The sequence below is a fragment of the Phragmites australis genome, chromosome 6, assembly GCF_958298935.1.
Source record: "Phragmites australis chromosome 6, lpPhrAust1.1, whole genome shotgun sequence".
NCBI classification, from domain to species: Eukaryota; Viridiplantae; Streptophyta; class Magnoliopsida; order Poales; family Poaceae; genus Phragmites; species Phragmites australis.
Window position 1 is genome coordinate 17433472 of NC_084926.1, and position 15578 is coordinate 17449049.

At 44.3% G+C, this 15578-nt stretch overlaps 2 protein-coding genes across 3 annotated transcripts; one reads left to right on the top strand and one right to left on the bottom strand.

Moving 5' to 3' along the window:
- The first annotated feature begins 163 nt into the window (after positions 1-163).
- On the top strand, positions 164-8583 carry LOC133921999 (serine/threonine-protein kinase SAPK7-like). Its single transcript, XM_062367134.1, has 9 exons — positions 164-582; positions 675-749; positions 862-963; positions 1073-1126; positions 1236-1328; positions 1670-1762; positions 7596-7700; positions 7795-7893; positions 7973-8583. The coding sequence occupies exons 1-9, from the start codon at positions 463-465 to the stop codon at positions 8324-8326; spliced, it is 1095 nt and encodes a 364-aa protein (XP_062223118.1). The 5' UTR covers positions 164-462; the 3' UTR covers positions 8327-8583.
- A 726-nt stretch (positions 8584-9309) lies between these two features.
- On the bottom strand, positions 9310-11999 carry LOC133921998 (uncharacterized). Of its 2 annotated transcripts, none has more exons than XM_062367132.1 (3): positions 10760-11999; positions 9822-9928; positions 9310-9729 (listed from the first exon to the last, which is right to left on the bottom strand). In XM_062367132.1, exons 1-2 carry the CDS (start codon positions 11964-11966, stop codon positions 9840-9842), a joined length of 1296 nt encoding a protein of 431 aa, XP_062223116.1. In that variant the 5' UTR covers positions 11967-11999; the 3' UTR covers positions 9310-9729; positions 9822-9839. The 2 variants fall into 2 exon arrangements, with proteins under 2 accessions (XP_062223116.1, XP_062223117.1); XM_062367133.1 differs by having other exon boundaries at positions 9822-9932.
- Between the last annotated feature and the right edge of the window lie 3579 nt (positions 12000-15578).

Sequence of the window (15578 nt, forward strand, 5' to 3'; positions counted from 1 at the left end):
TTTTTTCTCTCAGTTATATGTATTAACTGTTAAATTAATAAATGATGATATAGATTACAGTCCCGTAAAGAATTTACGATAAAAAAATCTCGTATAATATCCTTCCGAGACATCTGGGGAGCACATCATTGCGTCCATACCTCATCATGCTGCTGCTGCTGCAGCATGCACACCGTACCACGTCGTCTAATCACCGCATAAACTAATCCATCCCGCAAAGAAAAATCGCGTAAACTAATCACGCGCAAACCCAAACGAGAAGAGAAAGCACAGAGCAAACCGCTGCTAGCAACTGGTCGAGGAGAAGCCTCCTCGTTAAGCTTCGAATCCTCGCACCTCCTCTTCCACCCACGCGCGCTCCTCTCCCCCTCCGCTCCAACGCCAAAACCCCCCGAATTCCCCACCTCCAATCCGATCGGCCTAGCCTAGGGCCCCGGCCTCCTCGTGCAGGAAGCAGGGTCGATGGAGAAGTACGAGCTGTTGAAGGACATCGGCTCCGGCAACTTCGGGGTGGCGCGGCTGATGCGGAACAAGGAGACCAAGGAGCTCGTCGCCATGAAGTACATCCCGCGCGGGCTCAAGGTGCGGCGCCGGATTCGGCCCCAACTCGAGTCCTTCTATCTGAATTCTTGCGAAATTTGTGCGCCTTGTGGGTTGATTTATGCTTGTTGCAGATTGTCGAGAATGTGGCGAGGGAGATCATAAACCACCGCTCGCTGCGGCACCCCAACATAATCCGGTTCAAGGAGGTGAGGGAAACAGAGGAGAATTTTCGCGACCTCTTGGAGTCCTTGCGCTCGAGGTGAAGAAGAATTTCATCTTTTCTTGTTCACTTCATCATTTCGGGGGACTTGTGTTTAGGTTGTGCTCACGCCAACGCACCTCGCCATCGTTATGGACTACGCCGCCGGCGGCGAGCTGTTCGAGCGGATCTGCAGCGCCGGGAGGTTCAGCGAGGATGAGGTGATCATTCGTCTGCTCAAATTAGACGGCACGGAATATCTTCTTCTGTTTTTCCTCCAAAGCAATTTGGGGTTGATGTGCTAATTTCTTTTTCTTCCTACTATTCTAGGCGAGGTATTTTTTCCAGCAGCTAATTTGCGGTGTTAGCTACTGTCACTTCATGGTGAGAACAGCAACCAAGTAAAAACAAAAGATCTTTTTATGGAATAAATTTTCTTAAAAAAAGTTGTGCTGATGAGGTGTGCAACTGCAAATTTTGTTTGGATTTGCAGCAAATTTGTCACCGGGACTTGAAGCTGGAGAACACGCTGCTGGATGGCAGCCCGGCGCCCCGCCTCAAGATCTGCGACTTTGGCTACTCCAAGGTACCAAAGTTTTCCGGTTATTGTTTCTTATGATTTCTTTGAAAATGTATGCTGAAAGAAGCCTTGTTAAACTTGGCATGCTGGGAAGACCAAAATTTTGACACGAAACTGTGCTGCCTTTTCTCACTGTGCTCATTGAACTCGTGCCTTTATTGCCTAAAAGAAATAGAAGCGAAATTGCCTCTGTTCCAGCTTCACTGAAAAATCGTTCAAATCCATATGTCTGCAAACAAGAAAAGAAGGCAACACTTATGCAAACAATTGTTCTTTATTGCAGCAGTATACTATAATCAGCTGCTAACACGGTAACACCTTTCTTTGGCAACGTTTCTTTGTCGCAGTCATCACTGCTGCACTCGAAGCCGAAGTCCACGGTTGGAACTCCGGCGTACATTGCTCCGGAGGTGCTCTCTCGCCGGGAATACGACGGCAAGGTTAGTGGTGTGATTTTTCTCATCTCTTTTGCTTATATCACTGCAGTTAGGGTACCTATTGCACCCTCACCTTAAACCTTCTGTGTGCATTGCCTATCCTTGTGTGTTGTGTCAGTCTGCTCTGCGATGCCCTCTGAGGTTCTGACCATAATGTAGTCTCATAGTTCTTTTGCATTCCTAGACCCAGTGCATGAAAGCATCACTTGCATTGCCATGTGGCCCCAGTGCAGCATACGTTCTCCCTTGTGGACCGGGCTCTTGGAACACTTCCCTAATCAGTGGTTTTGCATTTTTGGAATTTTGTTCATGAATCTAGTAGGCAGGGAGTGGGCCTGGCCCCACACGCCAGAATTGGTGTCTTATCCCTATCCCTGTAGGGAGATTCCAAATTCCAACTTCCAAGTACTCCAATTATCTGTGTTGACAATTTTGTCAAAGAAGTATAGGGGACAGCTAGTCTAAAGAAATGTTCATTCTGTGTCACTTGGAATTTTTTTTTTCATCAACATGTCTGATGTTGAACTTTGCCCCAGTGGGTTGTGCCTGCTTTTCTTGCATGCATAAATTCTAATCCTGATCGGATTCATACTTGATTACATGTTGGAGTCTTGTCTTTGTGGCATTCTTGGAGTAATGACCTATGAAAAAAAGCTTGATTTGATGGAGGAAAGCACAAGAATCTGTTAATGCAGATCTTATTGCCATGCTTAATTTAAATGATCTACTCTAAGTGAGGATTAATAAAATGTTCTTGTGCACTTGTTTTCTGATGAATCTTTGACCAGCAAACTTTTCAATAAAAAAATGCAAAGCTCCAAAAAATCATTTTCGTCTGTCTAGAGGATAACTGAAAAGGAAAAGTACTAAAAAGAAATGAAATGTTTGCGTATGATGAACTCCGTATTGTGGAGATATGCCCCGTGGGCATGTTACATGAGTCATTTTGTTCCCATTTGTCATACTTTATGTCCTTTAACTGACCATTTTTCGTCATGTTTCCATCCCTAGTTCATGTGTACATGGCCATGGGCCCCTCAGACCTTGTCTTTTCATGATACCATGTTAGACTGAATATCTAGTTGGTTGCCTGTGGTACTTCAGAGCTGTTTTTCTTTGTCCACTTCGTTTTTTTGCCATCTATTACTTGTCTTGCTTAATGTAGATACTATTTCACCAATGATTAATGTACTTTGCTTCTTACTTTTTGGTATGTCATGCCAAACTGCCGGAAAATTTTCCTTTCCAGAATGCGAAAATTGATTTGTCTTCGCTTGTGAAAGAGAAACCATATGATGTCACTGAGATAAGTTTAAGCGTTGGACATTGCTCAATCTTTTGTATCGTTGATTTCTAGTAACTCTGTTTAAGTTTTGGTGGTGGCATTACTTTCCAAAGGTGCCTACTTCTCTGATTTGCTTGTGGGCTACTCCGGAATTCTAGTACCCTCCAGTAGTGATATTTGCTTTATCTTCACCTATCCATTTTCTAAGCTATCTGCATTTTCAGAGTGTCTTACCATATTTCATGCATACATCGGCACGAATTTTTTGTAATTGATTTGTTATGCCTGATCTTATCGAGTGGCAAAAAAATTGTAAACTAGCCTTATATTATTTTGTTGATTCAGTGGTACCTGTTCAAGATTTACATTGCCAAGTCCTAAGTGACCTGTGATAGTTTCCTTTTCATTTCACCGCTTCACGTTTACGTGAGCAACTGAAGTATTTCATATAAGTTTTGCCACCAGTGGATATGCTTTTAACGCATGGTTGCACCATGCTTAGGAGAATTCTCCTTGAAATGTATATGCTTTTCAGTTTTTGGGTTCTCAGCATAATGGCTGCAGTCAACAATACGTTACTAGTTGCCAATTTATATCGTAATATAAACTACTATTTAACTTATGATTGCCATTTAAATTGTGTAATGGTGGCTGTTTATTGGATAGAGGAGAGGAGGGGGATGGCGACCATGGAGGTCGCCATTGGCTATGTTGGGTGGTAGCTAGGGTTTGGGTGCAAGGAGGCGGTGACGTGAGAGAGAAGGCGAGGGTCGGTCAGGCGTCTGGACGGCAAGAAAAGTTCCCCTTCTAATTTTTGCTTATCTCTTTATTGATGGTTTGCCTCTCTTTATATAGAGAGAAGCTAATTTGGTTCCTAAGTAATTTATTACAATTTGAAAATTTATGGAAACCCTAATCTACTTAACAGCGAAGAAACGAAATGGACCCAATCGCGCTACAGTATGTGTGGTACTATTCATACCTGTGAACAGTAAGTATCACGAGCGGGCTTTTGGGCCAGTTGGCCCTAATGGGCCATGACCCATGACATCTCTCTCCCTTTTCACTTGCAGCTCGTTCTCGAGCTGCTAATTAGGGAGAGCTCCACTTGCTGCAAGGTGGGGGTCATGGTTAAAATCTGAGGTAGCCACATGCTGAAGAATGAGTTCTACTCCCATGTGGTTTTTTGTGTGACAAGATAGTGTCAGAGATGGTTGATGAAGAACTCCATTCGCCTTGTGTTGTTGTTGATGATAATGATGATGGTGGCCTTGAGTCGAAGGAGTCTGTATATCATTGTTGTGCCATTGATGTTGACGAAGAAGAGATACTTGGCGATGAGCTCGGAGAAGACATGGATTATGATGACGACGTCCTTGGAGATATCGCAGAATCCCTTAAAGATGATTGCAATGTAGTACTCTCTTGTATCCAATGCATTCTTGTTGTGCCCATTGGAAGATTTCTGCAAGACAGAGTTAATGTGTTCCTTCTAGATGTAGGTATCTGTCATGCACTGATAGTCTGTCACATGCTGGGTAGGGGAATTGAAGAAAATGCACACAACATACGATCCTTCTAGTTCCCATGGGAACAAGGCAAGCAGGTAGACCATAAGGGCCATCCCAAGAGTGGTAAAAGTCCTGAAGAGGAAGGATAATAGTGACCATTTGGACTTCGGCGGTTGGTGACATGATGGATGTAGCTAAAGCCGCTGATGAAACAACAATCTCTGAAGCATGTTGTGTGATGATGTGGATGACCTTGTTGGAGACGATGTGGATAGGAAGGGCGGACGTACGTTCCTCATGAACGTTGATGGTTGTTGGATGCAATGGAGGTTGAGCAACCGTTGTCGGTGTATAACACTCAAAGATGAAGTTATTGACAACCGGATGGGTGCGATCATTGATCTTGGTCGATAACAGTTGATTGACCCAACACGAAGGACACATGTTGTCCAGGCTATCGAAAAAGCACGCTTGGGGGATATCCGATGCTATTGGAGTGGTTCGTGGTCGCTCTGCCGTTATTGAAGTAGAAGCGGCAGTGTAGTGGAACATGGAGACAACTACGACCTTGGAGCCTTCTCTCTCCACTAAAGACAAGTTAGTCGGGGAGAGGCACGTAGCTGTTGTACAAGGATTCGAACGATGACATACGGGATGGTGAACCTGAGGATAGAGGACTCATCGTTGAAGGAGATGGTCGACGAGTGGAGGCAAGTGGTCGCTGTCGAAGAGATGTAGGGGGCGCCTCGAGAATTGACCCTACCACTTGGGGTGAAGGAGGTCGGATCAGGCGGCCAGTCCGCACCACTAGGTACGGAAGCCATCATCGGATCAATGTTGCTGTAGGGTCGTTTGGTGCTGAGCTCGAAGGTTTCCCACCGAAGGACTTGTAGATCTGCAGTGGTTTAGTGGCATCAAACGCCCTGAGGCCTCCTACCTTAGCGTGAAGTCCAGGTCGGCCATGGATGGCGAATGAGAGTCCACAGCTGTTGAAGTGCCATAAGCCTTGGTGAGGGACTTCGTGATCATAGACATCGCAAAATTCTATGTAGCAGCTGTGTGTTCCTCTTGAATGCTGTGGGCTACAGAAAGGAAGTCTTTGGTTACATTCTCCGTAGATTCTGTAGAAGATGAGACGGCGCCATGCGTCTTAGAGAAGATGTTGTTGGCGAACGGCGCGTGAAGGTCGGGGAAGCCGGTCAACTCCTGGTGAACAGTATCATGGGTACTGTTCATGCCATGTATAGTGGAATCCACATGGAACTACACGCCTTGCGTCGAGGTGGAAGAAGAGGCTGGAAGAAGCATCCTGGAAGGCAATGTGGTGGCGGGCCTGGCAAAGTTATGGATGACAGCGTCTATGCCGACAGAGGAGTCGTCGTCGAGCACATCTAGAGACATGGGCAGCACCGCCTGGTGTCGAGATAGGGTGGAAGACCTGCGTAGAGGGAGTGCAGATGTTTGACGTGTAGGCGATGTTGCAGGAGTGTTCATCTGCCGATGATCATCGAGAAGAATTCGTTATGACCTCCGATGAAACTGCTGATGATGGGACAATAGCATCTGGCAGGATGATGGTTGTTAGCGGTGAAGTAGCTGAAAATGCGTCGATGATTGACAATGTTGTGACAGGCGGCGGAATGAAGAAAGCATCCATCGAGGTAACGCAGTTACAGTGTTGCAGATCAACCTTGTTGGTACATGTATCTAAGGCTGGCGGTCGACGCAGTAATGGGGAAGAAATCTTAGGCGTCTCCTTTGGATTACGAGGGCCGTTGAGGGCGGTGAATAAATCAGCAAACCATTGCCAATGTTCTTGGCGGTATTCCTCAAGTTGCTGACACAGATCATCCCATTATAGCGCAGTATCGGAGATGAGTGGAGCATGAAGATTTGAGGAAATCGGAGCGTCATAGGTACTGTTCACAGACGAAACAGTGTTGCGGGTATTGTTCACACAACATACAGTATCATGAGTGCTGTTCATGTGAGGAACAACCTTGCAGTTTTCTTTGTCGAGGTCGATGCATCCTTCGCAATCGCATATGCAAATGTTGATCTTGAGTTGACTGTATGATCGATCCCTCTGACGAAATTCATGACGTCAGAGTGGCCTCTGATACTAGATAGTAATGCTGGTTGTTTATTGGAGGGAGGAGAGGAGGGGGATGGCGATCATGAAGGTCGCTAGCGGCTATGGTGGGCGACGGCTAGGGTTTAGGCGCAAGGACGATAGCATGAGAGAAAGAAGACAAGGGTCGTCTAGGCGCTTTTAATTTTTTGCTTATCTTTTTATTGATGGTTTGACTCTCTTTATGTAGAAAGAGGCTAAATTGACCCTTAAGTAATCTATTATAATTTAGAAAGTAATAAAAAATCATAATCTACTTAATGGCCAAGAAACAGTGGCCAAGAAACAGTGTGAACTCGGCTGATGATACAATATATGTGGTACTATTCACACTTCATGAACAGTACCATTGAGCGGGCTTTTAGACCGGCTGGTCCTAATGGGTTATGGATTAGGCCATGACCCATGACAAACTGTAGTATGCTTTTTATTTTATTTTTTGAGAACTCAAATTTTGATATTTCTTAGATTATTGAGTACTGTAAGATCATCTCTAGCAGATACTTAAAAATTCATCCTCTATAATACTATTACAGCATCCCCTAACACTATTATAATATTTTTTTTATAGCCAAAAGTTACTATATTTCTTACATTCTATTACTCTTATCCCCTTGAACCTATAGATATACTCAGTGAACAGTGATATAGGGTGCTCCTTCTGTCCGCAAGTTTGCCGATCGCCAGCACTATGTTGCCTTCGTCTGTATCCTTGTAGCAAGCAATGCTGCTTCCGCTGAAGCCGTTTGCCGCACGCATCGATCGGCAAAATAGTGGCATAGTGTCGTGGCTCTGTTTTTACTGTAGCTGCTGGAGCTGCCCTAAAGGCATCTGCTTCCTTGAGATTACTGTTGCCTGCGCTCTTCTCCTTATGATGGAGTTCATTACATTTTGTAAGATGGTTTCCAGATGGCAGACGTTTGGTCTTGTGGAGTGACCCTTTACGTGATGCTGGTTGGTGCGTACCCTTTTGAGGACCCCGACGATCCCAAGAATTTCAGAAAGACGATTGGGGTAATAGTTCACTCACTGTCCAAGAAATCCTAAATCTCTGGTTCTTACACCTTGTGAATGATTAATATGGTGCGTGCCCAAAATTCTTTTTCAGAGAATAGTGTCTATTCAATACCAAATACCAGAGTATGTCCACATTTCCCAAGATTGCAGGCAGCTCCTCTCTAGGATCTTCGTCGCGAATCCTGCAAAGGTATTTTTTGGAGAGTGAACCCTGCAAATCGTCAATCATTTTACCACTGCTGTAATGCCATTTCATCTCATTTCTTCAGAGAATAACTATTAGGGAGATTAGGAATCACCCCTGGTTCCTGAAGAACTTGCCTAGAGAGCTTACAGAAGCTGTACAAGCCAAGTACTACAAGAAGGACAACAACGCCCCCACCTACTCTGATCAGACCGTTGAAGAGATCATGAAGATAGTCGAGGAGGCTCGCACACCACCTCAATTGTCTACTCCGGTGTCTGGTTTCGGTTGGGCCGAGGAAGACGAGCAAGAAGATGGCAAGAAACCCGACGATGAAGACCAGGATGGGGAGGATGAGGAATATGATGGTGAGGACGAGTACGACAAGCAGGTGAAGCAAGTACATGCCAGCGGCGATTTTCGACACCTGATAAAATGAAGCTGCTTGCAAGGTTCAGTTTTCAGCTGATGAGATACCGTCTGTATTTTCTGTAGTTGTGGTGTTGAGATGTTGCACCCTCGGTGTTTATTTGTAGTCTCCTGTTTGTGGATCTTCCTTTTTCTGATATTGTGTTATAACTTTGTAAATTATCAAACTGGCTTCCTCAGTGGCTATGTAATTGTAATGAACTGTGGAGCGATTAAGCTAGTCAGATGAAATGCAGTTTATGGAATAAAACTTTCATTTTGATGGGACTTTGGGGGCTTCGCTATGTTTGAGGCAGTGATACGATAATAATAAAAAATAGCTGAAAATCCGGCGCTTCAAGGAAATACTGGACGCACTCCGTACCTTTTGAACTGCTAGTGTCTGATGTTCATTTGTCACGTCATGCTAACTTGGACCTCCGTTTTGCGTGGTCCTTACATTTATTATCTTCTAGAAGAATGTCTAAATTTGGCCCTGACCCCTTCTCTCGGTTCATTTTTCATCACGCAAGTCTCAAACCGGGTAAAACTATGTCCCAAAGCTGCTTTGTGGGTGGTTTTTGAGTGATGTGGTAGCCTCATCAATCATTTTTTCCGTGCCATTTGGCAATGACCCCACATTTCAGTAGCATTTTCATCCTCTTTTTCCCTCCTCTCTCTCTTACATGCATAGACGACATGGGCAAAATGATGATGTGGCTGCCACGTCACTCCAAAACCACCCCTAACACTAGTCTTGGGATGTAATTTGATAAGATGTGGGACGAGTTTTACCCGGTGGTTTTGGACATGACGTACGAAAATCAAATCGGGAAAAGAGTAGGGACAAAATATAGACCTTTTCTTTTCTTTTTTAAACTCAGTTTTCATTAACAAGACTCGTCCACCTAAAGTTTTGATCGTTCCACAGAACTGCATCTAAACAAAGCGACCATAACGGGAAAAGAGAAGCCTATCTGGGTTGACCGTCCATAGATATCTACGTACCTGACGGGACAACACCGAGAGACCACCAGAGGAAGCAAGCCGCGGCATGAAAAGAAAAAGAAAGAAAGAACGATGTCACTCAGCAAAAATCCAAGTTTTTTTACCCCTGTGGATTTGTCCTGTTGGGGCTGGGATTTTTGCTAGCCCGGCAACAATTCAATATGCAGCCATATGGACAACACCCTAACCTTAGAAGCTCTGAAACTACTGAATCCATTAGCTGAAAAAACATCACAAGATTGCACTCTACGTACCCGTATGCGATACTTCTGAGAGAAAGCATGGATAGAACTGACAAAATTTGATAGTCTGTGAGCACATGATCAACTTGAATCCCCCAGTTCATACTCATTAGGAACCCGAATCTTGTCTGCTCAGCCAACACAAGAAACAACAACAGATCGAGGCGTTACGCACCTTCACGACCTGTACAAAAGATAGGTAATTTTATTGCACATGCTGCTGGAAAATAGTGCAGATTAGGCGTTTGACGTAAATGAGAAGCACCACAAGCTCACCGTGAGAAAGGTTTTGCTTCATGTGCTTTCATTCTTGTCGGTCAGGTCAGAAGATGGCGCGGGTGATTGGCATGCTTCGGCAGGAGCCACATCCTTGTCCTGGCTGTCTAGCTTTTCAGAGAAGTAGTACGGTACTAGTCAGTCAAGAGTTACTCAACATGATCATATTATTACATAATGCCAGTGAACGCACTCATCCGAAAGAACAATCGCTAAATCCTATAAGAGATTCAGTGCAGAAAACACAGTCAAACTGATGTTATCCTAGCATCGTTCTCTGTACTTGAAGCCATTTAGTTCTTACCTTTAGGCTTTGTTAACCTGAATTCGAGTACTACAACCAGTTATTTTCCTAGCTACCTGTCCATGCACAAAACGGGTTATGCATGGTTTCAACTGGAACTTGTTCACCTGTTTATTGCAACATATATCACCGGCGTGTTCTACATTTTGTAGTACTTATCACTCATCTTTCATCAGCACATAACACACTCTTCTCAACTTTCCCCTGCTCCCAACTGAAGATGAACATTGAACGGTTTATAATCCATGTCATTATTTCAGAAAGATCAATAGGCAGGGAATCATATGTACCACAGATGTGATCATGTTTTTATATCAGATATGCACTGCATTACCCATTTGCTACTTCGCCCATGCATGCATGAATCAATCAGAGCAGAATCAGGCGAACTCATGAAAGGGCAAGTAAATCAAGGCATAAGTAATGAACAAGTTGTTTCCTATTGTAGTCAAGGGTCAAGCACAAATGAATATTGCAATGCCAGATTTCACAGAAAGTATTCAACATCGATCAATATTGTAGTAAAGCAGAGCACAAACGTATTACCATTAATTAGGAACAAAACAGAACATGATTCACAGATTTAGGATATCCAGATGGAACATGGAATGCTGAGCACAAACTAAGCTCTTACCATTGAGGCATTGAGAAGCGACGGGAGGCAGCACCCAAGCGAGGACGTAGCGCCAGTCGATCACCGGCCGGTCGATCACCTGGACCAGATCGCTGTAGGGCTCGCGGGCGAACTCCACGACCGCGCTGTGGCGCACGTCGACGGAGAAGAGGTACCCCTGCAGGAAGAAGTAGACGACGTCGGGGTTGTGCGGGTGCACGAGGGCGAGCACGGGGACCTCCTGCGGCATCCCCGTCCGCCTGTAGCTGTCGTCCTCCCAGATCTTCGCTAGGGTCGTCATCACGAACTCGTGGTCCTCCCAGGACGCCTTGCCGATCGAAGGAACGAATGCCAGCGTCCAGACGACCACCAGTGTCTCCCGCGGGGTGCTGATGCTCTCGCGGGCGAGGGCGACGTCCACGAACCGCAACCTTCCATTGCTCACCCGCACGATTCGGTAGCTGTCGATCTGCTCCTCCTTCTCGGACCTAAACTCTAGAGCGAACATCTCCGGGAGCTCCACGTAGTGCAGCACCGGGTTGTAGGCAATCGGGTCGCAGCAGAGGAGCCCCTGCCGGAGGTCGACCCACCAGAGGTTCCCGTCGTGGGAGATCACGTCGTGGGGAGTCCACCGCGGGCAGGTCCCGGAGACGAGGGGACAGGTCAGCTCTCTCTCGTCCCACGAGTCCATGCCCGAGCGGAAGGTGAGGAGGCTGGCGCGATCGGCGACCAGGAGCTCGGCGACCACGTAATCGGAGCCGCCGGTGCCGGGGATGGGGAGGAGGCCGACGCTCTTGATGGTGGAGATGCGGGACTGCTCGGGCCGGACGCGGTCCGGTACGCGCACGGTGATGGTGGTGCAGGCGGACGCGCCGCGTCCGGTGGCAGTGTCGGCGGGGAGTAAGTCGCGCGCCTGCGCCAGCGCCAGCACGAAGAGCATGCCCCGTGGGTTGGGGTCCAGGTCGAAGCGGACGGAGGTGGTCCTGGACACGTAGAGGAGGAGGCCGGCGTCGTTGGCGGCGACGACGTAGGGGTGCTCGGCGCCGTCGTCGCTGGGCCTGGGGGCTTTCGTGGGCGTGGTGAGGCTGGAGAAGTGCGGCGGCTTGGCGACCTTCAAGGAGGGGATTAGGTCCTCGTCGGCGTCGTACTGCACAAGGCCGACGCGCCGCAGGACGATCCACAGCCGCGGCGGCACTGTCGGCGCATCGGACGAGGAAGACGACTTCATTTCGCCGGAGAGAGAGAGAGAGAGAGAGAGAGAGAGAGAGAGAGAGAGATTTGGTGGGTATGAATGGCAATTGGGCTTTGGATGTTTGAAGGGTTTGGCGTGCAGGGCAAGATTGGATTCCAATCGACGTTTACTTTGCCGCTGCGGCGTGGTGGAACTGTAAGAAGATGGTGGCACTGTAATTAAACGGGGTAACGTTGGGGTCTTGGGGAGCAGCTTCAATGCAGGTTATTTTCCGGTTACCACACGCGCGCCGCCATGGGTTTCCCGTTTGTAACTTTCGTATGGATGAGTTGCAAAACTCCCACGATTTCGATAATCATATAGGTGATAGAGAGGAATATAGAGAAGAAAACATTTTCTGTACCCCGGATACATATCTTTTAATGAGTGTTTAGAAAGGAGTGGATATATTTTAAAAAGTAGTATATACATTAAAAAAGAATATAATTTACTTAAAAAAAATATACATATTTCAGAAAATAAGTATATACATATTCGAAAGTAGCATATATATATATATATTAGAAAGTAATATATATTTTAGTTATAACGAGATCACTGGATTGAGCTGGAGTTATGTTCTCCGGGGAGTATCTAATGACACACATGTTCGCTATAAACAGGGAAAGACATCAATAATTCAAGGCAAGGAGATTCTATGTAGATAAAGATATCTATTATTAGAGACATGCATGTAGATGAAGACAACGAATAGAAGTGATAGGTAAAAGTAGACGGTTTTTGTTGATGTAAAGAATAGTGGGGTTCCTTGCGGGCGGACCCACGCCAGTAAGATATCAGCAGATATCGTATGTCACGTTTTGTCTAGAACTGCGGTTCTCCCGCACGACTAGTCGGCAACTGCGCGGCCAGCCAGCAACCATGCAACCCGACTCTCCGACCGGGCTCCGTGACCAGTCCCCAGGTCGCAGGAGCAAACCCCGCAACCAGTCTCCTCTGGTCGTGGGGCAGGTATATGTCCAAGCAGTTTAATCACAATAAATGCTTTTTCACTTGAGTAGTTCCTTTCCCCATGTCCCCTTTTCGGTCGTCGATGGCGTGGTCGGCACAGAGCGGCTGTGACCTGTCCCGTAGCATTAATCACTACGGGATGGCCTGACAGGCGTGGCAGGAGTTCTTTTGCAGGTGTGCAGACGGCGCATGGGGACGGGACATGACAGTTCGGGTGACCAGGATGACGCAGGCGGTGGAGCGATGGGACGGGCTCTGTGGCGCCGTAGAGCAAATGGGGTACACCTGCTCTTAGTAATGATAGGCCTAGGTGAGAAGCTCGGGCTAGGCCTGAGTCTGTGTCTTGGCTCACGTGTAAATACTCTCTCCCTCTGATATATAAAGGGAGGGGTACCAGGCTTGTAGAGAGATATTTTTCGGGGCCCAACAAGTAGATGGCAGGGCAAGAAGATCATGGGTATTTGACTTAGACTACAAGAATAAGAATACACAGGATGTATGGCTATTACCCTGAGGGGGATCTGAACCTGGATAAATCTCGGTGTTCTTGAGTCACACACTCACAGCCGGATCCAACATACGTATCCCGAGCGAAGATCATGCACCCATCGTCCGATACACCCCGGAATCATTGTTAAGGATTTACCCTTGATAATTCCATATTATGTCGCTATGAGATTCCATACTAATACCTAATTACCTAAACCAAATTAAATAAGGGAGGAAAGGGCTCCTCGCAGGCTATAAAAGGGGGTTTTAGGCAATAAAAGAGAACATACTAGCCACTAGCCATTGAGCAAGCATTCTCCAGAGAAGAACGAGAGCATCTATAGCATTCCCTCTTTCACCTCTAGTATTACTCCACCTTGTAAAATAGTCTATATTGAATAAAGTAATTATACCACTACCGTTGTAAGGTAATCCTCTATCTGTATATAAGTGTTGGAGTTTGAAAAGAAAAAAATCATTTGTAAGCTATGCTTATAAAAATAAAGTAGTGTTATCTTTGAAATCCCTTATTCTTTTAGTTTGTTTATATAGGACGAGTTTTTATGTTATGTATCTTATAGGAGAAATCTTTTTAGTAGTTTTTAAGTAATTCTTATATCTAGCATAACTATAATAGGGTGAGTAGAATACTGTATCCACAGAGAAGTATTCCATTTGGGTGGAACTGCTTAGGGTGATGATAAAAACTTATTATATATATTCATAACTAAGGATATTTAGGAAAAATTTTGCTACTCCTGAAATAAGCTAGCAATAATAATGGTGAGTACAGAGTAGGATTATTACAACTGTTGTATAGTCGGCTGAGTTGTTGGTTTCGCCAACATGTAAAAGATCTTGAATAATAGCGAAAGATGAACAGTAACTTTGAATAAGTATCAGAAAACCCCAATCACTTCGTATATTGGTATCAAAGTCTAGTCATCACTGAAATATTAAAATATCTAAATTTAGAATTTAGTACATAAAAAAAATATCAAGACAAAGGATAATATTAATATTAGGTGCATATTCAAGTCCTCTGAAGAACATAGTTAGCATTCTTCTCATAGCCAATTAAATCTAATCATTGACTTAGTGCATAATTTTTATATAATTTAGGGTAAAAGAAAAGATGATTTGGACTTAAAATTAGAAAGATTATACAAAGAACATAAACAGTTAGAAGAAAAATATTTCCACATACATTACAAAATAAATTTGGCCTTACAAGTCATAGGAGAAAAACAAGACCGAGCAAAATAAATCCAATCAAAATAGGGATTACATTAAAGAAAAATTTATCTTGCTATATAAGAAGCTAGACTCTTTATTTTTTTCTAGATAAATTATCTCATAAGAAAGAAGTTCTAAGGGCATTAGAAGGACCAAAGTCTTTAGACCGAGACATAATTAATATTAAAGGCTTTTGGAGGAGGTCAAGACATTGGTTCTCTCATAAATATATGTCAAGCATATAACAAGCTTTAAGAGAAAAGAATATTTAGCTGATTTTGTTGATTTTCTGATTACGAATCATCTAAAGAAGACTCTAAAGTAATAATAAGGTAGAATATTACTATTATTCAATTGTTGTTTCAGATTTTGAATATAATTAATACTAAAGAAAGTAGCAAAGAGATCGAATTAGCCTCATTTGGAATAGTTGCATCCACTAAGGTCATAAACTCACAAAGATGAATATATCGAAAATCTTTGTTAAAAAGACCAAACACTACAGTTGTAACCTGAGATGCAAGACCCTTAACTCTAGTAGATAGAATAAGTCATAGATTTAGAAAGAGACCTTGAAAGATATCAAAAACTACCTTAAGAAAAATAAAGCCATAACAGTTCTATCAAATTGGTATGTTTGAAAGTAAGAATGAATTATACATGATATCTAAAAAAGTAAAATTAAGCGTTTTGGCACAACCAATAGAGTTAAGAGTTGTAAGTAAGCAATTTAAAAATGGTCTAAAATACCCCGGTTACAAATATATTCACCAAGTAATATATATTATAGGAATTAAGGGTATGATAAGGAAGAAATTAGGAACAAATGTTCTAATAATATTATTAGATAAAAGATAGGGTACAATAAATAAAGATGCATTAAGATTCTTAGAAGGACATATAAATGAGAAT

Excerpts from the sequence above, each read along its gene's own strand:
- LOC133921999 (XM_062367134.1), top strand. The coding sequence starts at position 463 with ATGGAGAAGTACGAGCTGTTGAAGGACATCGGCTCCGGCAACTTCGGG. Across the intron at positions 583-674 it reads ACATCCCGCGCGGGCTCAAG|ATTGTCGAGAATGTGGCGAG; the intron begins GTGCGGCGCCGG and ends TGCTTGTTGCAG. Across the intron at positions 7,701-7,794 it reads ATTTCAGAAAGACGATTGGG|AGAATAGTGTCTATTCAATA; the intron begins GTAATAGTTCAC and ends ATTCTTTTTCAG.
- LOC133921998 (XM_062367132.1), bottom strand. The coding sequence starts at position 11,966 with ATGAAGTCGTCTTCCTCGTCCGATGCGCCGACAGTGCCGCCGCGGCTG. Across the intron at positions 9,929-10,759 it reads CGCTTCTCAATGCCTCAATG|ACAGCCAGGACAAGGATGTG; the intron begins GTAAGAGCTTAG and ends CTGAAAAGCTAG.